This window comes from Nuphar pumila, chromosome 12 (genome assembly GCF_984573655.1).
Source record: "Nuphar pumila chromosome 12, dmNupPumi1.hap1.1, whole genome shotgun sequence".
NCBI classification, from domain to species: Eukaryota; Viridiplantae; Streptophyta; class Magnoliopsida; order Nymphaeales; family Nymphaeaceae; genus Nuphar; species Nuphar pumila.
In genome coordinates, this window is record NC_143260.1 from 105015107 (window position 1) to 105043059 (window position 27953).

Below are 27953 nucleotides of genomic sequence, written 5' to 3' on the forward strand. Positions count from 1 at the left end.
CCGAGTTTGGTATAAAATTTCACAAATTATACCCGGGTCTATGTATTAATCAGACCTTCGAGTCCGGACCTGGGTTTTAATTGAGTCTTCTTATTTATCACCATACCCAGACCCTATAGCGTTTGGTATGGGTCGGGTCCCGGTAAACCCGACCAGTTGACACCCCTAACTTCTCTCTCTCTCTCTCTCTCTCTCTCTCAACACGAGAGCCATTACTTAAAAAGATGGAGGGTAGAGCCGCGTCCTCCTCCATGCCAAAAAGTTGAAACTGCCGGGTCCATTTAACTCCACACAATCCCATTATTTTTTAGAACCATAAACAATGCTTTATTCTCAGTCATCCAGTTAATTATTACATTGTTTTTATTATCTGAAGATTAGTTAATTCCAAGTACATGATTAGCATCTAAGATCCTTGAAAAAGAAAGGGAAAAGAACCAAGGCTACCCCATTACTTTCCTTCCTATCATGATAATGACAGACCTTTGGCCTCAATAATTTACTAATTAAATGATTGAATCATCGCAGTAAAGTTTAGGCATGAAGATTTCTCATATTCGGACCCGCCAATTTATTAATGATTAATGAATTATAATAACAGTGATCATAGTAATTGATCTATCTAGTTGTACTTGTATTTTAAGCATGATTAGATAAGGTTTTAGAAGTTTAAGCCTGGTTCGAACATTCTCTGAGTCGGTCCAGATATGCTTGTGTTGGACCAATTGTGCAACTCAGTTGAGCCCACATTGAGCCGATGTGAGTCCAGTCAATAACTATCGTACATTACTTGACTTGGACTTGCCCGGGTTAGGTTGGATCATGATTGAAGACTTGGCCTGCTTCATAGTGTGCATAGGTACTTAACAATTCAACAAATGTATTGAGCCCAAACTGCAGAGCTGCTCATCAGCTCGACCAAGTAAGCTCAGTTCTTTCCTAATCAAAGAGCCATGTCAATGTTTGCTTAGCCAATTCAACATTTTTAATTCAAGACTGGAGTGGGGACCACTTGTTTGGGGATGTCAATGGGGTCGGATTCGGATGAAAAAATATAAAACCCAATAGGGTCTGACCTAATAGGATTCTGATTCTGAGTCAGATGGGAAAAGTTAAAACCGGATCCAGATCCGACTAGCTGAAAACCCTGCATTTACACTTAATCGGGTTCAGGTTTTAGTCGCATTTGGGTCTGGTTTCAATGAAAAACTCAATACCAAATCCGAATCTGATATCTAATCGGTCCTGGATTTGGCTACCAAATCTGACTCATTGGATTTGGGTCGGGTGACAGGTTACATCCGACCCATTGCCAACACTTGTTGGACTCACGAAAAACAAGTTCTCGAAAAAGCTGGTCTTCCGAGCAAAACATGCCTTTGATCAATGAGTTGATGGGGCTTCCCAGTGCCCAAGTCTCACAGACTCCCGTGTCCAAGCCAACCATGCCAGGCAAAGACTTGTGTTGTGCGCCCAGTTGTGGATGCACACCAAACCAAGCTGGCTCGGGCTCAACTCGGTTAAAGCTCGGTTCAGGCTTGTTTGCTTCTTAAATGAGATGAGCTTGAACCGGTATATGAAGCTCGAATGAGCAATCGAGCCGAGCTTGAATGACATATCAAGCCCAATAAGTCTCGACCGTCTCGATAAACCTCGGTTCATTGCAAACACCATTATATATATATATATATATATATATATATATATATATATATATATATATATATATATATATATATATATATATATATATAATATTTTTGAAAAAAAAATCCAAAAATGCATTGTTACTGTAATGGGTAGCGCATTAGTTTCTATTAAGAACGTGTTGAGCTTCAATCATGCCTTTTTCACTGAAAATTTTTAGTATGTATAGAATGTTTTCAAAAGACATCTTTTGGCTTAATTGGCTTAATGTTGGGTCCCTTGGTTAACATTAACTAGGGATGGCAGTGGACTGGGGCACAACGCCCCGGCCTCGCGGGGATGAAGGGCATGGAGGCGGGGATGAAGGTTAAAATTTATCCCTGTGTGGGGATGGAGGCGGGGATGGACTTACGCTTTTCCCCGCCCCATCCCATCCCTGTCTCAATCCCTGCCTTTTCCCACCCTGCCTCGTCCGCAATCCTTTAAAGAATGACTATAGACCGAGGGGAAACGGGACCCGTCCCATCTCACCCCCATTTGGACAGGGGATGGAGGACATGAAAAGGGGATGGAGGCAGGGGTGGAGGTTAAAATCCATCCTCGTGCGAGGGTGGAGGTGGGGATGAAGGTTCAGATTTTGAAACGAGGCGGGGGTGGAGACCTTGCCCCCCCCTCCCTGCCCCGGTCCACTGCCATCCCTAACATTAACGAGGTTGGGAGATAAATCCCTCTTCTACAATTTTTTTTTTTTAATAAACCGTGTTTAAGCTTGGCTCGGCTTGAGCTTTGTGTCAAGTTTGGACAACACCTTACAAGCTCGGCTCCGAGCTTGGACAAAGTGATTTTGAACTGAGCCGAGTTCGAACAACATAGGCTTGGCTCCTATGCCCCTAGGCTAGTGTGACAAGATACTATGTAAACTAGGGGTGTCACTGGGTCGGGTTTACCTAGACCCAACCCATACCAAAACCCACACGGTTCAAGTATGGTGATAAATAATAAGACCTGATTAAGACCCAGGTCCGAACCCAAAGATCTGATTAATACATAGAGTCGGGTATAGTTTGTGAAATTTTATATCAGACCCAAGCGTGGCCCGAGTTTCGATTAAGACCTGTAATTTTTCAATGTAAAAATGATAAAGAATATTATTTTACTGAGTATGGCCCAGGTCTGGTTCATGTAGTTTTTATTGGGTTCGAGTATGGTTTCTTTTATGGTGGGTCCGATTAGACCCGAGTCCGTCAATACCATACCCGAAAATTGAGGCCAGGTCTGGTTCCACCTGGGTCTGTACCAAACCCGACCCGTTGAATGTAGACTATCCAGGTCATGTCTGTTATAATTACATGGTTTTAAACTGGTTAAGAAAAAATACCTAAGAATGCTAGGGTAATGGGGCCCATTCTGAAAAGGTAAAGGGTCATTATGTCTGGTAAGAAAGAATAGTGGGGGGATCTTTTTGAAGGGTCTAGGATGTGACACAAAAGAGAAAAAGGATTTGTCAAGGGAAAGCATCAATGGTGGCTGCGCCGGCCGATTCTTTCTTTATTGCCGTATAAAACAAGGTGGTGGGTTATGAGAGAGAGAAAGGAGGGCCTTATTGTGCCTATCTATCAGTTCTATAGTGGAGGTTGGTTGGTGCAGTTCTAAGGGCTCTAACGAGAGGGTGATGCATCCAAAGGGATCGCATTGGTCCCGGCCATCACTTCCACCATTCACGCTGGATCATGCAATCCCTTTGGATTCCTCCTCCTCTACGGTTTTACGCCGTCGGAGAAGCGACCGTAGCTTGGCAGGCTTAAGTCCAGCACGGCCAGGTCTCTTAAACCAGAGGTTTCTTCTTTTCTCATGGAAAAGCACTCAGCCCCTCTCTTACTGTTAGTGGTCTTTTACTTTAATGAGTTTACTTGCTTGAGTTTTCCTTATTCTTTGTTTTTCTGGTTATACATGGTTTTTGATTTGCTAACTGTGACTAGTTTTGCCATTGCTAGCTTCTTGTTTTGTTGGATCTCTTTCTGATGGTAGAGTTTGAGGATTGGTGGTGATTCTCACTCTACAGCTTTTATTGCAGAAGATAATTAATGACATGAGAAGTAGTTTTTTTTTATCTTATACCATTAGAGAGAAAGGCAAGTATGTCGAGGTTAATTATGAAAAAAGTTTCTTAGGGGTTTCTCTTTCTGAGGTCATTATTCGAGAAAGTTGGAGGATTTTCTCTGTTTAGAGGCCTTGAAGGTGATTGAAATGACTTCCATTGTATCATGCAGGCGTAAATTTTTACAGGTTTGTTGGCATTAACCTGACCTTTTTATTTCTTTTCTGCTTTCTTTTTTGGTTTTTGGTGACCATCAGTTTCGATTTTATACTTGATCTAATCAAGCGGTACATTTATTAGCAGTTCTTCATGGTTTGTTGCTATTAAATACTCTTTCTTTTCTGTTCTCTTTACTGGTTTTTGGTGGCGACAGTTTGGGGTTTTGCACTTGATTTAATCAAAGGGTACTTTGATGCATATATGAACAATTCTTCATGCCCACATTGGTGGTCTATTAAATACGCAATGGGGCAATGTGATCTATTAAATACGCAATGGGGGTATCGTAAGTGGTAGAGTAGTATTACTGCTACAATCCATTGAGATTCAACTTCTTGTCGCTTCAATATTACTAGTTGCATAATCGCATTAAATCTTTTCTCTATTCTTCGTGAGCCCAGAAGGTGCACAAGTTTCGACCATATATTTCAGGCAAGTCGCCGGGTATGTATAAAAAGTACTATGTATGCTAACGATGAGTAGAAGCATATATATGTCTTTCCCCTCCCTAGCAACCTTTGGAATCCCATTTAATATCGTCAGTTTCTAGTCAAATGAATGGCTGTCTTGAACTCTGTATGATATGGTGAATTAATAACAGTGGCATTTTAGTGCTTTTGATTCTTGTTTGTAAGTCAGTTTGGTTTGCTACTTTAACTTTTAAGCATGAATTTTCTTCTTTGCTAAAAGTTCTGAATCTGACTTTCTGCAACATACACCTCTTTTTCTTTCACATCAGAGAGAGAGAGAGAGAGAGAGAGAGAGAGAGAGAGAGAGAGAGAGAGGCACTTTATTACACACGAAAGCACAAAGCTATAATGAAGTAAGGATTACTCTTCAATCACCAGACTATCTTCTGCCATTGGTTTTTCGATAGATGCAACCGATCGAGTTTGGTTCGGACCCATGTAGAACCAGACCTGGCCCCAATTTTTGGGTATGGTATCAGGTCTGAATTCAAGTCTAATTTGACCCACCATAAGAGAAACCATACTGGACCCCAGAATAACTACATGAATCAGACTTGGGCCATAATCATATTTTTTATCATTTTAACATTGAAAAATTGTGGGTCTTAATCAGAATTCGGGTCGGCCTGAGTCTGGTATAAAATTTAACAAACTATACCTAGCTCCATGTATTAATCGCACCTTCAGGTTCGGACCCAGGTTTTAATCGGGTCTTCTTATTTCTCACCATAACCGAACCCTATAAAGTTTGTTATGAGTCAGGTTCGGGGCCAGGTTTTAATCGGGTCTTCTTATTTATCACCATAACCGGACCCTATAAAGTTTGTTATGAGTCAGGTCCGAGTAAACCCGACCGGTTGACAACACTAGATGCAATTCCTGAAAAAGAGGTGGAAGCCATCTGACATATCCTTTTTTAACTTGCCACATGGTGAGTGGGACAGTGGGCTTCAATTCCCAAGATCACAAAAACTGGGCATTCGATACTACATTGGATTAGTCCTCTTGGGGCAAGAGGGGATAAGGGAGACAATGGAGGCATGCAAGCCGCATATCTGGAGCATTAGCTCCAAACAAATCCAATGAGACATAGTATTAATTATTTGATATTGTACAGCAGACCCTGGTTTTATGATACCATTTTTTGGTGAAGCCCAGGGTAAGGCCTACATGAGACCACATGAGGTGCATGGTCTACTTTTCCATCGCAATATTCCAAATGAACATGATGAAATTCATTGTAGTACATAGAAAATAGACCCCACTTTGGGTGCAGTCATGTGGGGGATGTTTGGCCGGATTTCGGGCTAGAAACTGATCTACTAGAACCGAATATCGGCATTGGAAGAGTTTGGTTCAGCTCACCCCCATCTTCATGCTCCTATGAAATCTTTTGATGCTTGTTGTTTTGATCAATGTTGGATTTTTGGATCAGATTGGATCCAACCTAGATATGACCCATATTGACACGGGCACCTCAAGGGACAACATGAGAGGTCTTTCAGTTTTAGGAGTTACAGGACAGATCACTAGATAACTGTACATGCATGCTGATTATGGACCTCCTACTAGATCTCACTATAAATAGGAGACCCATCTGTTTGGGTTTTAGGGTTCTACTCACCTCTCGACATTGTGTTTTGTGCTCATTGACGGTTAGCTGAGGTGAATGCTGACCACCCACCTACACACACACCTGCAGATTTTGGCAGTGGTCACCGTTGGCAAGCTGGTTCATCGAAATCCAGGTTTTCAGAGCTCTGACAAGAAGCATCCCCTGCCACTTTAGTTGTGTCATTGTAGACGCTTGGAGGCCTGGTCAGGCCCTGCCGAACGACGATCGACCATCATCGATGGCTGCCTGAGGCTAGCCAGTGACTATGGCTATGAACAACCATAGTTGGCCATAGCCTGCCTTCTGCTGGTTGTTTCGACGCCGGCTGATGGTTGGAGACGATGGTGTCTGGCCGCTTGAGGCTAGCGGTCGTCATTGGCACTTGAGGCTAGTCGCCAGTGGCGGCCATTGGTGGAACCCTACTCCCTTTTACATGTTTTTGTTTTCTGGTGTTGTAGCCGCAGGTGAACAGTTGAGGCCGACGGCAACTGGTAGCCGTCGACAGCTGAGGTCGGTCGGCGGTGGCTGAGGACATTGGGAGGAGGGGGCGTAACCCTCATAAAACAAAATAATGAGGGGAGGGGTCGGGCAACTGTAGTGGATCAAACCGGGGAGGGACCCAATCTGAACACATTTTCAGGGTTCTAGGTGGATCGGGTATGCACCCCACCCGGTGGGACCTGATCCGGACCCATTAATGGATTTTCAAGTGGATCGGTCTGCACTAGAACCTTCGAGATCCGATCCGAGCCAAGACCCATTAACGGGTTTTTGGGTGGATAGAGGTTACGCCTGACCCGATCTAGGACCCAGACCCGTTTTGAGGATTCTGGGTGGACAAAGTGTATCACCCCAAAATTCCTATCCCAAAAATCACGTAAATTTTTTTTAATGCTTTTATAAAATGATAACAAAAATTCAAACGGGATAAAAGCTTTGGCGTATTACAGTTCCTTCATAACCTTTTCAAACACACATCAAATTTAAAATTTGACATTCGTAAATAAATAAATATCCATTAAACTTTAAATTAAATAATAATAGAGTCTTTCAAATTAAATAAATATCAAAGTCTTTGAGCACTTGTGAATGCTTGAAATCCAAAACACACTCCAAAAATGGGAAAGGTCTGGCTCGGTCCCTATCGCAACATCCCGCCATCGCATTGTCGTCTATTTGCTACATAAAAACATTTAATTATAATAGGGTCAGATAATTAAGTCCTCAGTAGGGCAAAGCTATTCAATACACATAAATTAAAACATGCATGCAAAAGATTAAACGATACTCACACATCCAAACAATAATTAATCACACTAAGGCTACATACGTGCAAGGCTTTACAAGAATTTTCAACACTCATTTATATAACTCTTTCAATCAAAACAAACATTTAACCATAAGTATTTAAATATGCATGAACAGTTAAAAAATGCATGCACTTACCATTGCGGAATTCAAATTGTATGCATGAGTGACTTTAACATCGTTAATTAAGTTTTCTTTTTAAATGATGCATGCTATACCTAACTAAATGAATATTCACTTTATGTTTCAGTTCTTATCCTTGTGGCTACAAATATAGATAATAACCTGGATTAGATTCGTGGCGCAGATGGTGTTTTCAAACAATAGTGGCTTTGGCATGGTCGGACACCATTCACCAGTGTCAGGTAAGGGATGACTAAAGCGAGAGAAACTCTCAACACCCCCATCCTAATACATCAGACTTTACTTATGTGATTATGTCATCCACACTGCAGTCTAATGTAGAAGGTTCTTCTATTTTCATGGCTAGGAAGGACTAATATTTTGTCCTCAAATACGATATTCATGAAGCCAGATAGTATGATTTATCATTTCCTTGTAAGCATCAATGTTTAGTGTTACATGTTTAACTCTTTTAGTTTATTGATTTCATGCAATACTCAATTGAATCATATTTATACAATTCAACCCCTTAAGACTCATGGATGCAGATGCTTCAAATGCGAGACAATACTTATAAATCAATGTATTTTTTAACATTACATTCATTTATAAGCATGCAGTGATCATACAAAAATTTAGCATCCATATTTATTTACAATACTTGTCCATTTTGCACAGTTCAAAAGTAAATGGCGATAAAGCCAATTCATGCATAACCATTTCATTCAACTGTGTATAATTATTTCATTCAATTTGTGCCCTATGTTGAGCACTCAATCCTTGCATAACAACTATTTTAATAATAGATATGCAGCATGATATCATTTTGAAAAATATACTCGAAAGCCATATAGATATCACACATATTTGCTAACTGGACCTTTAGCTGGTACATAACCTGTTGAACCTCAATTTTGTTCGACTCTTACAACTGTCACAGAAAAATGCACAATCATCGGACAGAACTGAAATTTTAACAAGTTGTATAAAATTTTGTCAACTTTTCGATGCCACAAAGCGTTCATAAAATTTTCTTTGAATGAGGAGGATATGACCGATTTAGTACATGCCTATACTTTTTTGTCTCGACTGTCATAGTTTAGTGCTCAATCTGATAACAGAGCTCACAATTTCACAAATTGTGTAAAATTTTGTTAGCTTTTCAACGCAATAAACCATTCATAAAAGTGCCTCCAGACGATGGAGATACGGGTGATTTACCGGTTGGGTATCAGACCATAAATATGTAATAGCGGGTAAATGCATTCGGGTAAGCAAAAATAGGCCACTCGAATTAAAATTTCTATTTTTTTTTACATAAAATCATCAAATAAAATCTCAAAAATATCAATATATGATTTTTACATAATTCATCAAAGACAAATCCCATTTTCGTAGTCGTTAGGCTAGAAAATCGATTTGTCTTTCCGAACATTATTTTCTCATAAATAATTTTGGTATTTTCGTAATTTCAATCATAGAGATGCATATTTTTCTATGACAAAATAACACAATAATAACAAACAGCATACCACATGCATAATAACATTAGATAACGAATTTCTAACTAAGATTTTTGCAAGAAACCAATAAATTTTACCCTACATTAAATCAAATATGGTTTTTTATTTCTGAAAACTCATAACACATGACATACATAAATTTATTCATTTCTTTTTCAAGTAGATCATTCTCTCAAGGGGTCGAACCGATTTTTCTCTGAGAAAACCCAATTAAACCCCTCTTTACTAATCCAAAACAGATTTTTACGAAGACTTTTATTTTTGACAACTTGATAATTCGAATCTGGGTTAATCGGCCAAGCCCCATTTGCCCATGTTTGAACCCCTTAGCCGTTTAACATATTTTTTTTGTAAGGTCTAACTTATGGATTTTATCACATGTATAGGTGTGTATACATTCTTGATCTAGATTATATGCATACATATTATTACTGAAACAAAATTTTGATTTGAATTCAAGAAAACTCGGTTTTTAACAAAAAAGATTTTTGAAAGGGGTTTTCGGAATTTCTTCTGAAAACCCTCTCTATCTTAATTTCAACAAATCCAACATCAATCTCATGCATGGGGTGTTTGGTATAGGGTTTGTTTTATTAAAAATCAGAATAAACTCATGTCTATGAGTTTCATTTTCCCTACATTTTGCACGAAAATACTCCTCTTAACCTGAAAAAAAAAAGTGATCCCCTCATGCGAATCGACCATCCACTTCATGTAATAGTTGCAACTAGATGCTCAGCCCTCTTCTTGCAATATGTATAGGTTCACCCTTTGGTTGCACAAGAGGAAAACTGCAAAAAGATAAAAGAAAAAGAAGAAAAAGAATAAGCAAAAGGGAGAAGGACGAGAGGTGAGAGAGAAAACTTAAGACAATTAGAAAATGGCCAAATTTTTTAGGGGTATTAGCCCCTCCTCCTTTTTTATAAACTATGGGGATTAGTTCAAAGGGTTGGGTTAATCCCAGCCTTTGATCTAATCTCCAATCCTCTTTCCTTTCCTCTCTTTTTTTGTTTTTTTTCTCTTATATATATATATATATATATATATATATATTATGTAGTAGACGTAGGTTAGTTTTATTTTATGTATTATATCTAATGTATAGTATATAATGTATACTATATAACATGTTTTAACATGGGCTGGTCAACACCCCCATATGGGGTTTTAACCTTTTCATATTGCCTAATGTCAAACTATTTTTTTTATTTCTTTTCTCTTTCTTTCCTTTTTTCACTTTTCTTATTTCTTGTTATTTTCTTCCTTCTTATTACTCAGCCGCCATCTTAAAAAGATCTAGGATGGGACATCCCCCCCATATGGGGTTTTAACCTTTTCATATTGCCTAATGTCAAACTATTTTTTTTATTTCTTTTCTCTTTCTTTCCTTTTTCCACTTTTCTTATTTCTTGTTATTTTCTTCCTTTTTATTACTCAGTCGCCATCTTAAAAAGATCTAGGATGGGACATCCCCTCCCCCCCCCCCCCCCCCCCCCCACACACACACACACACACCTTGGGAGGTCATTTCTTATGTTTTAGCCAAGTTTTGACTTTAGTTTTTAATATTGGTTTTTGGTAACTTTTAAAATCTCCTCAATTTAAAGCTTTAGTTTAGTTTTTTTTTCTTAGGTCAACAAGGAGATGCCATATAGGATGGGATGGCCCACCTATGAACGTCTATCATTTTATGCAATTTAGTTAAATTAAATTTTTTATTCTATTTAAATTATTTTGCTAATTAACTTTATTTATTATTTTGGATTTCAATTCTTTTAAAACTGTAATTTAAGTTTAAATGGAATGACTCTAAATACAAACCCAATTATTTTCAAATTCATGTGAAATTCTTCTAAACCATGATTTGTCTAGCTTATTTAAATTTTTTTCTTAGATTGCTATATATTTTCTCATAAATGTATTTAGGAATTGATTTCCACTAGGGTTGACCAGACCCATTGTCATTTTGAATATATTCTATTTTTCTTTTTCTAAGTCCTATTCCAAGACCTAATCTATATATATTATATAACATATTTTATCATTATCAAATTATCACATATAGAGATATTCACAAAAAATTATGAAAAATTCGTCAAAAAATCGCAAGCATTACACTGAGTCTAAACCCGAACCGTTGGACCCAACCTAGGACCCAGACTCAGTGCGGGGTTTTGGATGGACCGGGTTAGTCCTCGACTCGGTTGGAATCGGTTCTAGACCTGAACCCGACCGAGGACCCAGACTCAATGTAGGGTTTTGGGTGGACCGGGTCAGTCCCTAACCCAGTTGGAATCGGTCTTAGACCTGAACCAAGTACATGGGTCTAAGTCTCACCCAAAGAGACTCGGTATCTGGTTAAACCAGGTCTTGGTCCGATATTGGGTTGAATCAAGTCCAAAATCAAACTTTGTTAACCTATTGAGGATAAAAACCGGTCCAGGAATCGATTCAATCCTTTTAGGACCAGTTCAAGGGTTTTTGAGACCGATTTTGGGATTTCTAGGACTAGTTTAGGGATTCTAAGACTGGTTCAGGGCTTTATGTGACCGAGTCAGGGTTTTGAGGATCGGTTCAGGGCTTTCTAGGACTGGTTCAGTGCTTTTAGTGACTGGTTAAGGGTCTTTAACGACCCATTTAGGTTGTTTTCATATCCCAATCCCAGATATTACTTATAAATGCATGTATTTCTCAAAACTCTCATACTTTTTGTGACTTTAACATAATATTTGGTGTCTTTCATATTGTTTTGAGTTATTCATGATTATTTAAGCATGGGATTATGAATGTATTCAATATATGTATTGTGGCATGCTTTGTAAATAATTACAGTAAAAGATCTCGATCAACTCGCTATTGGAATCATTTAAGTGATCTAAGTTGTGTTGATTAAGGGTTCTTTTGACCACGATGAGAGCGAAATTTGGTATTATGATTCTGTATGACTTTATAAAATTATGATTTTACCCAAAGGTTGGTTATTGTATTTCAAATTTGGACAAGGTGTAATGGTAAGTATGTACACTAGCCCATGAAGCATGTTCGTACCCAAATGTACAATGTTGAATTGTCTCTGTTACATGATTTGCTAGTTTCATCAATTGAGTATTAAATTCTTTGAGAATTGAGTAAGCAAAGTAGCTCGGTGTATTTTTGTTTTTACCAAAGTAGAACGATAATGACCCTATTATACTTGCCTTAGAAAAGGTAAATAATAAAGGGTCTCATGTTTACTTTTCAATATGAATCTTATATGAGCATTTATTTTGAAAGAAATTGTGTTATTCTCTTTGAGATACATGAACCTAGATTTAACTTTAAGAACTGGCGAACCTCTCACTCCTATAGAGAATAACGCAGTCGGTCAGAAGGTTGGCTTTAAGAAGTGTGAGCGCCCAAATAGGCTTAGCATGTTGCTTTTGCAATCATGAGGGATAAAATATTCGAGGTGTCATCCCTCACTGTAGGACCGTGAAAGAATTTTTAAGAGCCATTGAGACTCAATTCATCAGTTCTGATAAGGCTAGGGTCATTTATTGCTCTAAATGAGACTTCATCTTGAGTCATATAGATAAAAAACTTCATTTTAGGTTTTGGTATTGTAGACACTATTTAGATGCCATTGAAGATTTTTTGAAATAATGAAGTTGTGTCTTTCTCTAATAACAGAAGCTCAACTTCGTGTAGACACAGTCAAAGTACTTTATTGTTAAAAAAAGGTTTGAGAATCGTTTAATATGTATTGATGCAATCAGTACGAAGGAAATGACTACGGATCATCTTACTAAAGGGCTAGCATCAGGATTATATTCTCAACATGTAATAAGGATGTGTCTATTTGAAACCTTCTAATGTATGATAATATATTATGGTCATATGTGATCACATTTATGAAACTAAATTAAGTCTTTATAGTTTGGTGCACTATTGATTATGTGTAAAGTGTCTCTCATTTTGAAGAAAGAATATTAGAATAACAATATTAAAAGGATCGATAGAATGAGTTAGAGACCAACCTATTCATAAAGATATTCTTAACATGCTAGACACTTAAAATGAATAATAATGGAGTACATGAAAATTTGACATCTCATATAAAGATGTTCATCTTCATGACTCTTATGATTCATTCTTATGACATGGGATATGATGTGAACTCACATGAAAATTGAATCAAGATAACAATAAAAGAACCTCAATAATGTATTTTTTTATGTCAATATGTCAAGTAGAAGAATGTTGAACTTTTAAATCGGATCGGATCTAACCTAGATGTGACCCATATTGACATGGGTATATCAAGGGACTACATGTGAGAGGCCTTTTAGTTTTGAGGGTTACAGGACAGTTATGAGGTCTCATAACTCTCCATGCATGCCCGTTATGAACCTCCTACAAGATCTCAATATAAATAGGAGGCTCATGGTAATGTGATGAGTACTACATACATGAAACCGATTCTCTCACTCTGTTTGGGGCTCTAGAGTCCTACTCACCTCTCGACATTATGGCCTGGGCTCATTGAAGGTATCAATTAGCTGAGGAGAACATCGACCACCCACTACAACAAAGCAGTAGATTAGCGACGACCACATTCCGTCGCTAATCCGTCGCTAACATGGTTAGCGACGGATTAGCGACAACGCGGCGACAGTATGCTTACGTCGCGAATATTTCGACGCTAACTGGCGACAGAATAATTTCGTCGCCAAGTCCGTCGCTAATTGCGACGGAATAACGAGCGCTATATTCCGTCGCCAATCCGCCGGTACTAAACGGCGACCACGGCGTGGCGACGGATTTAATTCCGTCGCTAAGCCGTCGCTAGATTAATATGAATAGCGACGGAATCATCTGTCGCTAATCCGTCGCAAAAACGAAAAAAAATCAAAAAAAAATTATTTAAAAATTAATTACCGAGAACTGTACAATTTATATTTCCTGTACAATTTATATTTCCTGTAAATAAAAAACAAACCACACAAAAAAATTCATATAACAAGTATCTATAATAATTAATCGTTCCACCTTAAAACTAAGAAGTTTAATTATTTACAATTCAACAATTACAATTAGGAAAAATAAAAAAATAGAACTTCTTCAACACAGTCCTCTAATCATCGCCAAGATTTTGTGCGTCTTCTTGTTCATTGTCTTTATCTGTCCCTTCAGCTCCACTACCCTAATTATCGCTAGCAGCCTACACAAGAAAAGAACAGTCAGTATTGATAAACAAAATATAATGAAATAAATTACACACTATATGTGATTCTATCATGTGCTCATGTGTGATCTAAGGCAATAAAAAAACTCTATATGTGATTCTATCATGCTCATATGTGTGCTAAGGCAGTCAAAAAATTGAATATGTGATTATAGCATGTTCATATGTGTTCTAAGGCATATAAAAAAACTCTATATGTGATTCTACCATGCTCAGATGTGCTTTAAGGCAGGCAAAAAACTATATATGTGATTCGATCATGCTCGTATGTGTGCTAAGGCAGTTAAAAAATTGAATATGTGAATATAGCATGCTCATATGTGCTCTAAGGCAGGCAAAGCCAAAAATTTTATATGTGATTCAATCATAAATGATATATAACATGTTCATATGTGTTCTAAGGCAGTTAAAAAACTCTATATGTTATTATAGCATGCTCATATGTGTGCTAAGGCAGTCAAAAAACAGAATATGTGATTATAATATGCTCATATGTGTTCTTAGGCAGTAAAAAAACTGAATATGTGATTATAGCATGCTCATATGTGTTCTAATGCAATCAAAAAAACTTTATATGTGATTCTATCATGCTCATATGTGCTCTAAGGCAGACAAAAAGTTAAATATATATATATATATATGTGATTCTATCATGCTCATATGTGTGCTAAGGCAGTCAAAAAATTGAATATGTGATTATAGCATGTTCATATGTGTTCTAAGGCATATAAAAAAACTCTATATGTGATTCTACCATGCTCAGATGTGCTTTAAGGCAGACAAAAAACTATATATGTGATTCGATCATGCTCGTATGTGTGCTAAGGCAGTCAAAAAATTGAATATGTGAATATAGCATGCTCATATGTGCTCTAAGGCAGGCAAAGCAACTTTATATGTGATTCTATCATGCTCATATGTGCTCTAAGGCAGGCAAAGCAACTTTATATGTGATTCTATCATGCTCATATGTGTGCTAAGGCAGTAAAAAAATTGAATATGTGATTATAGCATGTTCATATGTGTTCTAAGGCATCTAGAAAAACTCTATATGTGATTCTACCATGCTCAGATGTGCTTTAAGACAGTCAAAAAAACTATATATGTGATTATACCTGAGAGGGACCTGGAATCGAAGATCCCCTATCCTGAACAGCGGCCTTGATCTCATTTCTGAGAAAGGGGGCGACGGTGTATTGGAAGTAGTTATTCAGTGATTCATTAATGATCTCGCGTACATCATCACCGGAAAGAATAGTCGGCTGCTTGGAGCTTATGTCGGCGCAAGAAGTCGGTGAGCCGTAACTGGAAGAACCAATAACTGGTGAAGTGTTCATATTACTCCCAAACCCGAACACGCGACCTTTTTTGGGTTCACCTGCTGCAGTCACCCATGCTGTAGGATCAAATGATGGATGCTGAGTAGCGTTTTCGCCATATCGCTCTACCATCTGTTGCTCATATGCCTCCTACAAAATAATGTTTAAAGTATTCATTAATAATTAATGATAACATTATGATGACTTGCATATAAATTTTTAATCATTCACACCAAGTATTGCATTACAACTCACATCAAGTATTACAATGCATTTAAATAGAGGTTTGTAGTATAAGATTTTGCTTACTAGCTTGAGAATTCTTCCTCGTCACTAGTTTGACTTTCTTCTTCTTCTTCTTCTTCTTCTTCTTCTTCTTCTTCTTCTTCGTTGTTTGCCCATCCACTTGGTACATCATTTGGATCACATTCCTCTATGAATGTTTCATCAGCCAATGGAGATATGACATGCATATCATGCGCAACATCGTGACCATAAGCGAAGTCACATACATCATCTGATTGATAGTAATCACTGTCTTCAGCTAACTCATCTTCCTGTAACTGATCATACTCGGGGTATAGTTTGGATTTCACCTTGCAAACTGCCCACCATTTATTTCTATCTGACTTTTTTATACTCGGATATGAAGTATAATAAACTTGTTGAGCTTGCGAGGCTAATATGAATGGTTCATATGTTCCAAACCTGGATTTATGATTCACCTCCACAATGCCTGAAGCTTTGTCGAGTCTTGTTGCAGTTGGATTAAACCAATGACACTTGAATACCGTAACCCTGTTATTCATGCCTAAGTAAGTCAACTCCATTATTTCCTCTATAACACCGTAGTAATCATGTTCATTTTCACCGTAGCTGCTACCCTTGACACACACGCCACTATTTATCGTTGATTTGTTTATACCGTAGTCTTTTGTATGGAATCGATAACCATTTACGATATACCCGTTGTAGCATTGCGCAACTTTGGTCGGACCATTTTCTAAATCACATATTCCTTGATCTTTAACATCACCATGGCGAACCTACGCACAAACATAAACAATTATTGTGATCACGATCAATTAAGTAACTTAGTGTTGTTTATAAGTACAAAATTTATGTTAGCTACTTTACCAACTGTTTCAACCACTCCACAAACTTAGTTTCACGTTCTTTTTGTACTTCTGCATTAGTGAGATGTGAAACTTTGCTTTGCAACTCCAGATCAAATCGTCTGCAAACCACAAATACTTATATTACCGAGCCATGTATCCACATATAGAACATAAAAGGATTTATAATTGAGTTGCATATACATATACTTACTCGATGTATGGGTCGATCGCTGAACAATTAAAAAGAATATAGATGTGTGCTGCATCTTGCTCTCGATCTGTCAATAGACTTGATCGGCAACTACCAAATGCATGCCCAAGTGGTTGAAATATCGACAGCTTGTCAGCTACAGTTACTTGTTCTCCATCATCGTTACGGGGCGGGCATGTGTAACGTGTTGAAATATGAGGTTCGAAGTACATAGATGAGAAATTTGAAATCTCTTCTAAAGTGTATGCCTCACAAATAGAGCCTTCTACTCTTGCTTTATTACGAACCTTTTTTTTTAGGTCGAACATGCATCTGACAAGAATATACATTTCAAATTTTAAATATCTGTCATTAAAGAGACAAATATAAAAAAACATATACCTTTCAAATGGGTACATCCATCGATATTGCACAGGGCCACCAACCCTTAGTTCATATGGCAGATGTATGATCAAATGTTCCATAACATCGAAAAATGTTGGCGGAAATATCTTTTCTAACAGACAAACAGTGGTGATGACAGAGTCCTCGAGTTTCTTTACATCTGATACAACGACCTCCGATGCGCACAATGTTCTGAAAAATCCGCTCAACTCAGACAATATCCCCCATATAGGTTTGTCTAACATATCATGGAATGTTAGGGGTATCAATCGTTGCATAAAGATATGACAATCATGGCTCTTCAACCCATATAACTATCCATCGTCAAATCTTCACAGCCCGAGCAATGTTAGAGACATATCCATCTGGAAATCTCAGTTGTCTCAACCATTGACATACATGTTTTATTTGATCAGGTCCGAGCACGTACTTTGCCTTTGGTTTCAGTACTTTGCCATTATACTCTTTGAGTTCCAATTCTGGTCTTTTACATATTAATTTTAAATCCATACGGGCCTTCGGATTATCCTTCGTTTTTCCTTTAATATTCATTACTGTATTGAACACATTATCAAACAGATTTTTCTCTACATGCATCACATCCAAATTATGTCGTATCAATAGGGTCGGCCAATACGGTAGTTCCCAAAAAATAGATTTTTTCGTCCAATTGTGATCCTTCCCAAATCCACGGAAGGGTGTAGGACTGCGGGCATCTGTTAATACATCTGGAAAGTATCGCAATCTTCTTAGAATCTCTATGTCGGACAATCTTGAGGATGGACCTTCCGTTTCAGTTGTGCCTGCTTTAAATGCATTCTTTTGACGTCGGAATGGATGATCACTGGGTAGGAATCGACGATGGCACTCAAACCAGCAAGGCTTCCTTCCATGCCTCAATCTAAAAGCTTTGGAATCCTCCATGCAGTACGGACAAGCCAACCTCCCATGTGTGCTCCAACCAGATAACATACCATATGCAGGGAAGTCACTGATTGTCCATAGAACAACGGCCTTCATGTTGAAGTTTTGTTTTTTGTGGGCATCATACGTGGTAACACCGTCATCCCACAGTACTTTTAATTCATCAATCAATGGCCTTAGATATACATCAAGATTTTGGCCAGGTGAGGTCAGGCCAGGGATCAACAGAGACAAGAAAAGATTTGGACGCTTCATACACAAGCTTGGTGGAAGGTTGTATGGAGTTACAAATACTGGCCAGCATGAGTATGGAGTTGATCTACCCCAAAATGGATTAAATCCATCTGTACATAGACCGAGTCTAACATTTCGCACTTCCATTGCGAAGTTCTGATGAGTACGATCAAAGTGCTTCCAAGCTTCAGCGTCAACAGGATGCGTGATCTTGTTTTCATCGTGTCGAACTTTATTTGCATGCCATCTCATGTGTTTAGCTGTCTTTGAAGACATATACAATCGCTGCAATCTAGGAGTGATAGGAAAGTAGCGGAGCGACTTGTATGAAACTTCCTTTGATCTCGTGCTACCATTGCCTCTTGTCTTTGGCTTGAACCGAGGATGCCCACATGACGGGCATGATATGTCGTTTTTCTGCTCCTTGAAATACAACATGTAGTGATTTGGACAAGCATCAATCTTTTTGTAACCCATACCTAGAGCGTTGACCATAACTTTCGCACGATAGAAATTTTGTGGCAATTTCTCATCTTTAGGCAACATACTCTTCACAATCATGCACAAACGGTCAAAACATGATTTACTCAAATTATACTCGGACTTCAAATTCATTAGTTAAAGAACTGCAGACAAGATAGTGTGACTCTCACAACCGTTCCAAAGTGGCTCATCAGCATCTTTAAGTAAATCATAAAATCTACTAGCTGCATCGTTTGGTGATTCTTCATCTACGGCAGTTCTTACATCACTAGAACTCATAGCAGAACCCAGTTCTGTTCCTGCAGCATCAAATATCAAATTCGTATATGGATTATCGTGCACCACATTCACCCGTGCATCAAAATTGTTTCTAAATTCTTCTCCATGAAACGTCCAGTTCTGATAATCACTTACAAAACCCTTCCTGTATAGGTGATGTCTAACGCCATGAGGTTCTACAAATCGATTATTCTTACAAATCTTGCAGGGACACCTAATCCGACCTGTGGGATCTACCGTACTGACACTCGCCGTTGCAAATTCAATAAAACTATCGACACCATCCATATATTCATGCGATAACTCATTGTCCACTATCCTACGGTACATCCATTCACGGTTTGCAGTCATTCTGTCGTATGATGTTACGAATAGTATCCTAACGAATTAAGAAAAAAACAATCAGAATGCTATAATGAAGAAAATATCAAATTTATCATGCAATATACTATGTCAAACAATAACAAGAATTTTGATGCATGCATTGATAACTTAATATTTTCATGTGCAAACTATTAATGACATGATACAATCATTTGAAGCATGCTTTTATTATAAAATTTCACATGGAAGTCAAAATCAAATTGAAAGTAACTACATGCAAGCATGGATACAATTACATCAAACATTGCAATACATCATAATCATTCATATCAAATAAATGGCAAACATGTACCTGCAGCAAACACACTTCAATATCTCACTAACTACTACCATGCTTAGCATGGATTCCGTACTCCAAAAATAAGAACACTTCCATATTTCTACATTAAAATCATGCTCAGCATGATCTCCGAACTCCAACAAAGCAGTCCTAGATATCAACAACTAAGTGAGTGTGTGAACAATAAAGTGCTGCATTCAATAAATTAAATAACATGTGATATGTTTGCATCACTTACTCACCACGGGTATTTACCCGATTTGCATTGTTTTTGTCATTTACTTACCACAGGTGGCCGAGCATGAGTTGGTTCCGTTGAAAAATCTGCACAAAAACAAAACAAATTAAGTAACAAACTAACTAATCATGAAACAAGATGAAACACTAACAAATTTTTTTTTTTTTCAAACTGATTTACATAGGCAGCATATGCATTAAAAAACAGATTTTTTTGAAACCAATTCACATAGACAACATAATATATCTCATAACAGATTGTTTTTTTCAAAAGCAATATACATCGGCAGCATGTTATTCCTACTACAGATTTTATTTTTCAAACGATTCATATAGGCAGCATAGGCATTCAAAAACAGAATTTTTTTTTTGACAAGTCACTTAGGCAGCATAACGCAGGGGGTCGACCCCCCCTGCCGGAAAGCACGGCAGGGGGTTAAACCTTCTGCCGGAAAGCACGGCAGGGAATTAAACCCCCTGCCTTTCCGGCAGGGAAGGGGGTTAAACCCCCTGCCGGAAAGGCAGTTCCGGCATGGGGGGTTGACCCCCTGCCGTGCCTTTACGGCAGGGGGGTCGACCCCCTGCGTTTCCGGCAGGGGGTCGACCCCCCCTACCGGAAAGCACGGCAGGGGGTTAAACCCCCTGCGTTTCCGGCAGGGAAGGGGCGTACCCCCTGCGTTTAGAAGAAGAAGAAGAAGAAGAAGAAGAAGAAGAAGAAGAAGAAGAATATTACCTGCGCGTCGCCGGACGGTGGCGGGAGATTGACGGGGAGCGGCAGCTGGCGAGCGCCGGCTGGCGAGCGGTGGACGGGGAGCGGCGGCTGGCGAGCGGCGGCGGCCGGACGGTGGCGAGAGCCGACGGGCGGCGGGAGGGAGCAATACAGCGAAACAGGGAAAAGAGAAAGAGGGATGGGATTAGGGATTTACGCGACATTTAGCGACGAAAAAATTCCGTCGCTAAGCCGTCGCGAAACCAAAATACCAAAAAAGCGACGGAATATCTTCTGTCGCTACTCCGTCGCTAATTAGCGACGGATTAGCGACGACAGAGTTCCCTCTCTAAATCCGTCGCTAAAATGGTGTTCTTGTAATAAAAAGTAGCGACAAAACATGCAGTCGCTAATCCGTCGCTAAGTAGCGACAGATTAGCGATAAAAGTCGTTTCCTCGCTAATCCGTCGCGAATTAGCGACAGATTCTATCTCTAGCTAATCTGTCGCTAAGTAGCGACGGAAAAAATCCGTCGCTAATTTCCGTCGCTAATTAACAATTTTCTTGTAGTGACCCACCTCTACCGAAACATCGTTTGAATCATCCATGACCGCTTCTGGTAAGGAGCTCTTCCATGATCCATTTCAGCTAATAATCAAATCTAGCCTTATAGATGGGTTTAACATGATCAATTTAATAAGACTCGACCATTGGATCTTTCTTTTTTTTGGACAAAACAATATGGTTTTTTAAGTCATAAAAATTTGTGTTTTGTCAAAGGTTGATTTTTGAATCGCCAATAAACTCTGAATACAAGTTAAGTTTTTGGTGATTTAAATGTCAATCTTCACTAAATGAACGATCTACGTAAACAACTTGCATCAATAAAATCCCATGGAGGGGTATGAAGTTAAGGATGACATTGGGATGAGTGGCATGATTTGAGAGAGAGAGAAAGAGAGAGCATAAACGATCATACTAATGTGACTACTTCCCTATCAGGTTTAAAATCCTTGAAGTCTAAGAGTTGATTTCTTGTTCTAGATGATTTTTCTGATATTTTATTTTTTATGATTTTTTAAATCAGTTTTTTAAGTTAGACCGGTGCAAACAGATTCAATCCGATCCAATTCATGCCTTCTGAATCTTTTTGAAAAACAATTTAGTTTGGAAACCGATTTTGACAACATTGCTCTTAAATGTCAAGATCCATGTCACAAAGACTGCTTTTAGGATTTTTTTTTTTGTAAGGTTGTTCTGGTGAATTAGCCAAACTAAGTGAGCTCACAAAGTTTTGTTGGTGCTGGCCCTGCATTGCTTTGTCCTCTTCCTTTGGTACGACCCTTCCGTCCTAAGCTAGGCATGGTCCAGTGTATAGGGCAAACTATTTTATAAGTGTTTCCACCTGTACAACAATTAGCCGTTATTTTCAAAATGACCCCTTGCATTTTCTGTATTGCCAAAACAGCCTTCTTTCTCTAATAATGGCACCACCCGCCTTGATTTTTAGATAACACCAATATTTATCTTATGTCTTCCTTTGAAAGGCACTTGTTGCCCTAGTTGAAAGCCCGTGAACTAATCAGGAAGCAAATGGATCTGATCTCTGATTCAAATATTGGTAGCCCACGTTCAAATCCAGTCGGAGCATATATGGCCAGGTACCAATGTAATTCAGATGGATTTGGCTTGGATTAAGGTCCAAAAAGAACCGGTTTAGTTTTTTCCCATAAAAAAACAACAGATGCCAGTCAAGTTTTAACATGTCTTACTGTATCTACTACCTAGTATGAAAAGGTTGGATATGGATCTAGATTCAGACCCAAATCAGGTCCAAACCAGACTTACAAACCGTTTTGGTTCAAGCATGATTCTACCCATACTCTATCCATTCACATCCCTAATACTAGTACCCCACAAATAGAGTAAGATCCCTTCACACCCCCTCTTTCAGTTTCCTTTTTTTGTCTTTTTTTTAATATATATAGCAGGGATTGAAATTTCAATTTCAATTTCAATTTCACTTTAAATAAACCTCAAAATAAAGCTTGGCTTAGTTTGTGGACTCGGAGCTCATGCAGCAGACTCGAATGCTTTGAGTCTTTGAGTCTTGGTCAAGCCTAAGGGGATGTTTGATTGCACGGACAGAACTGTGTAGAACAGACTTCTCTGGACACTACTGGCCAGGCGCAAGTATCCTAGACAAGCCGAGTTTTTGTCCCAGATGTTCTGCCCCCTTTTTTATTTTTATTTTTTGTCCAGGTGTTCCGGACACCACTGCTCTAAGGGGAAGGGTGGAGCACTGCGAGACACCTAAAAAGCTGTCTCACTTTTTTTCTAACTTTTTTTTTTTTTTTTACTTTTCTATGTTTATTCCAGATGTTCCAGAAACCACTACTTCAGGGGGGAAGTGGAACACTGCGAGACACCTAAAGCTGTCTCACCTTTTTTTTTTTTATCCCAGATGTTCCAGCGACCACTACTCCATGACAATGACCGTAATATGGTAGGCAAAGCCAGCGCAGTTAGGTCTCTGATTCTCAGGGTGGTTTCTCTGTGTAAATATCAAAAAAAGATTCAATACAGATCTTTCAAGCAAACTGATCAATCGCTTTTTAGGGTTCTGATGTAGTATGGGTCAGTGATAACTGTGACTCGAGCCCGACTCAAGCGGACCCATATTGACCTAACAGGCTCGAATCCCAGAGTAGCCTCTAGTACGAACCAAGAGCCTAGCCAATGAGGTCATGCTGTGTGGAGGTCCACTCTTGTGACCAAAGGGCAACGAAAGAGTGCATACAGTCCTTTGCCAAACCGAATCCAAACTATGATATAGTTTAAACGGATCTTTTAGATCTTTTCGTTGAGCTCTTCTTCAAGGGCATCAAATTCGATTTTGGAAGGCTTCGCCAATGGGTCATGTCTGATGTGTATTTGGCTATTAAATTACATAGTAGAGAGGAGGGTCTGATTTGCTTGTACTCTGAATTGTGCACAGCCACCATCTAGATTGTGGCTGCCTTACTCCTATGTTTCTCTCATCCAATATTATGTTGGATGTATTTTGGTAATGTTGAATGGTTAATGTTCATTCATCATGAGGGCATATTTTCTTTATAAATAGTTTAGTGAAGAAGCTATGATAGATAGTTTTGTTGAAAGAAACTTTGGATATGTTATTTTCCTTTGTTTTTTCTTTAGTATTTAATTCAGTTCCTTATATTTTCATAGTTGATTAACATAGTTCGGTATCAAATCTTACTGAGTTTAGGAGCTATCCTTCTGTTCACTGCATCAGGTTCCAAGGGTGAAACTTACACAAGCCTCATGTTTTTATGCTGAGAATTAAGACCAGTCTAGCCCGTTTGGTGCCATTATAACTTGGTTAATCAATAATTTGATGAATGGATAACAATTCAATAGAAATCATGAAAATGGTTACATGATGGTTGAAGTTCATGAACTTGGCTGCGTATTAAATGATGCCATATATACTCATCAAGTGCGAATTTGAGATCCCAACTGCTAGATTTATGATACCTTAAATCATGATATATATATATATATATATATATATATATATATATATATATATATATATATATATATATATATATATATATTGTGAAGAAAAAAAAAGAGTACTTATATATGGCCCCAGTTGGAGTCCTCTTACAAACCAGTACTCACATTCTTCTTTCTCTAATTTCCTACTTAATCTCACACATGGCCCCCAATTACATATGTGATATTTCAAAACTAGACTTATTTAATCAGGTAGCCAAATTTAAGTGATCTTAATTATATGGATACAGGAGCAGCAGCAAAGAGGGATGAAGAATGGCCACTCTCAGGACCAGGCGCCACTCCCGAGCTCAAAAGCTCGGCCATGCTGCGGCGAGGGTCCGTTCGTTGAATCTCGCAAAGCTTGGGCAAGAACCCCCCTGTTAGAGATGATTGCAATATGAAGCATGGATTAGAAACAGGATTAACAAACATGCTATGAACTAGCTGCTTCAAAGGCTAAACTAGGAGGTTAGGCTTGATAAACTTGTGGACTTAGCTGGATTGGTTCACATTTAAGTAAGCCCAATCTGACATGAGCTCAGACAAATTGCTCTGAGCCACCAAACATGTGAGACTGTTGAGTCAAACTGATTTCAGCATGAGGGTGTCAGTCATTTTATTTGTCAATCGGGTTGGATCCAACCATCAATGATCCAGTAATCTGGTTCAAATCCAAAACTTAGTTGGATGGGGTTTAGTTTGGTCATTTTCCAACCCATATCTTGGATCCATACCCAGCAACAATTGACACATTCAGGCATCATGTGTTATGATATAAAGATTCAGGTCCAAATGCCACAAGGGACGGTACTGGAAGCCAGCACCTATAGTCCAGTTGGATGTGGACCCTGATTTAGATCCATATCCAAATGAAACTGGCAAATACATATGCTTATACGGATTTGGATTTGGATCTGGACCTGGACCGAATATATTCTTAGACACTTAAGGGGAACATTAGGAGAATTGCTCCTATTACCTTCTCCAGCAGCAAGATTGAAGTAGAGGTCCACAATGTTGGGGCAGTTCTGGTAGCAGTTTGGAGAGCAGAGCTTGGCAGTGAATGTAGGCTCCAAGAGGGAGTCCGAGGAGATACCGACCGAGTACCGGTCGATGCCGCACAACCTCACGCACTCATCGGTTTCGATCCACTCAGCCATATTGTCCACCACCACCTCTGAGGTCCGGCACTGGAACTCGGCATCACCACCTCTGACAACATACTTCTTGAGCACGCACCGCTTCCCGGCCGACGATATCGAGAAGGCACAGACATCCTGTGGCAGATTCTCACACACAATTGCACCTGAAAATCCATGCCATTGTTGTTGAGAAGAGCTTGTAATTGCAGGGATGGATAATCCACATTTTGGATCGGGGTCGGATCAGGTTGTAGCCAAGATTTTGGGTAAATTGGATCTGAATCAATTGGATCGATTTGCATTACTTATAACCAACGCCACAAATCAGTCGCGGGATTTTCTCCGTTAGCAAAAATCTTGTAATAATTAAATTGAAAAGTTGTTTTTCGTTGAGGAAAATCTCAGGAGAATAGTGCATTTATAAAATTTCAAAAATAGGTGAAAATATAGCAATTTTAAATAAATGTAAACGGTATAAATAAAAATGGGTTGGCACCGTTCACCAAATGAAGTTAAAACTATGGAAATCGTGAATGCAAAAAATATGAATAATATATTTATAAATGGTCAGAAATATCATATTCATTCAACGGAAAATTAGATGTAATCACATCAATGTAACATACTGAATTCATTGATTAATTGAAATTGTAATTGTCAATCTAACTGCAATAATTCCAAATGCTTACGATCGTTAGGAGGTTGGTATATATATATATATATATATATATATATATATATATAGTCCCTAGAATATGTTTACCGGAGGTTGAACTAGGTATTTCCATTGTTTTTTCACAAATGTAAACCTGCAGATGCATTCGATCACAACTCATTTGTTAGGAATCAATTATTGGATCGTGTATTTTTGATGAAACAGTTATGATTTTTGGATGCTTAAATATTTATCAAAATTTTAAGTCATTGATTTTCAAGTATTAAATTATCATGCATATGTGTCATAATCGGTTGATCCGAGAGCCTGTCCCCGTAAAATCCAGCACGTAGATTGCATATGTAATTATGTGAGATTTAGAAAACAAAAAAACGCACACACACAAATATTGGTTCATACTTTGGTAAACATATTCCAGTAACTTATTATATATATATATATATATATATATATATATATATATATATATATATATATATAGATAGATAGATAGATATATATATATATAGAGAGAGAGAGAGAGAGAGAGAGAGTAATGTGTTCCTTAGCCCCCTTTTTTCTTAAGTCTCGTTAGGCCCCTTTAAAAATCATAATTTTGAGTATTTTTTTCTCACATCTAACATCGTAGATGTAATCTATAGGTTTTGTTTAGTGACAACCAGATTTTGGATTGCTGAAATCTGACATATATACAGGTTTTTTCGATGATGCAAAATCAATGGCTATGATGGTACCAGTTTTCCTGATTCATAAAATCATGTTTTTTCGTCAAAAAACATGATCCAATAGTCGATTTCCACCATCATAAAACACTTAAAACCTATAGGAAAGAACGAGAAATGGGGCGTTTAGTTATCATATATATAAGGTAATACATCTGTGCTAAATGAAATATACTAAATTAATTTTTTGGCTTTTTTGATTTTTTTTGGCCGTTCTGACCCCATAGATGTGTTGGGCATAGTCGATTTACTAGGAATACACACCTGTATCATGAGTTTTCTGTGAAAAAATGATATTTGGAGCCTCAAAATTTTACAAAGATTTTGAACGTTTGATTTTTGAATCTTATAAAAACCCACCTTTATGTCGTAATCTAACACTTCCAGAGCTCATCTCTTTAAAATCAAGTACATAGATTACATTTGTATGGACAGAATTTAAAAATAAGATGAAAAAAACTTGAAAATTCATTTGACACACACACACATATATATATATATATATATATATATATATATATATATATATATATATATATATATATCCAGTTCAATCTGAAACCATTAGGTTTTTGAGGTGATTGTAAATCAAATCCATACCATGAAAAATTGCATGATCATTTTAATTTGTAAATGTAAGGGTGCTGATTTTTTCTTAAGCCTTGGCCCAACAATCATAAGATTCATCTAAGACTGACTCATCAACAACCCAGAGAGAGAGAGAGAGAGAGATTGTTGTGTTGCTGTTTTACATACCAAACGCGCACCGAAGAGCCAGCGACAGCACCAAAAGAAATGCAATTCTCAGACTTGAGGAGGAAGAATAAGAAGCCATTGTTGGCAATTAACCCTGCAGCTAGCTTCGGTTGAAAGAAGGGTATGGGAAGCAGAAAGACGGGCCAGGAGACGAAGAATAAAGGATTGACCCAACACAGAGGTAACCAGCGGTTGCTTTTCTGACCCCCCTTTCGCTCCCTTGAAAAACAGGTTGAGCCAGCGCGATCAGGTCTTTGTGTCAGGTGCGGTTTCTTTAGATTATAAATTGAAAAAAGAAGCA

At 38.2% G+C, this 27953-nt stretch overlaps 1 protein-coding gene across 1 annotated transcript; it reads right to left on the reverse strand.

Annotated features, from left to right (window-relative positions):
• Window positions 1-23268: 23268 nt before the first annotated feature.
• On the reverse strand, window positions 23269-27731 carry LOC149821448 (uncharacterized). The gene is made up of 4 exons (XM_089981952.1): window positions 27653-27731; window positions 25336-25662; window positions 24603-24733; window positions 23269-23343 (listed from the first exon to the last, which is right to left on the reverse strand). The coding sequence occupies exons 1-4, from the start codon at window positions 27729-27731 to the stop codon at window positions 23269-23271; spliced, it is 612 nt and encodes a 203-aa protein (XP_089838078.1).
• Window positions 27732-27953: the final 222 nt, after the last annotated feature.

What these genes read in the sequence shown, in the direction of transcription:
- LOC149821448 (XM_089981952.1), bottom strand. Translation starts at nt 27,731, where the DNA reads ATGGCTTCTTATTCTTCCTCCTCAAGTCTGAGAATTGCATTTCTTTTG. An exon ending in CAATCTTGCTGCTGGAGAAG is followed by an intron (nt 24,734 to 25,335) that starts GTAATAGGAGCA and finishes CATCTCTAACAG; the next exon opens with GGGGGTTCTTGCCCAAGCTT. An exon ending in CCCTCTTTGCTGCTGCTCCT is followed by an intron (nt 23,344 to 24,602) that starts GTATCCATATAA and finishes ATATTTACACAG; the next exon opens with AGAAACCACCCTGAGAATCA.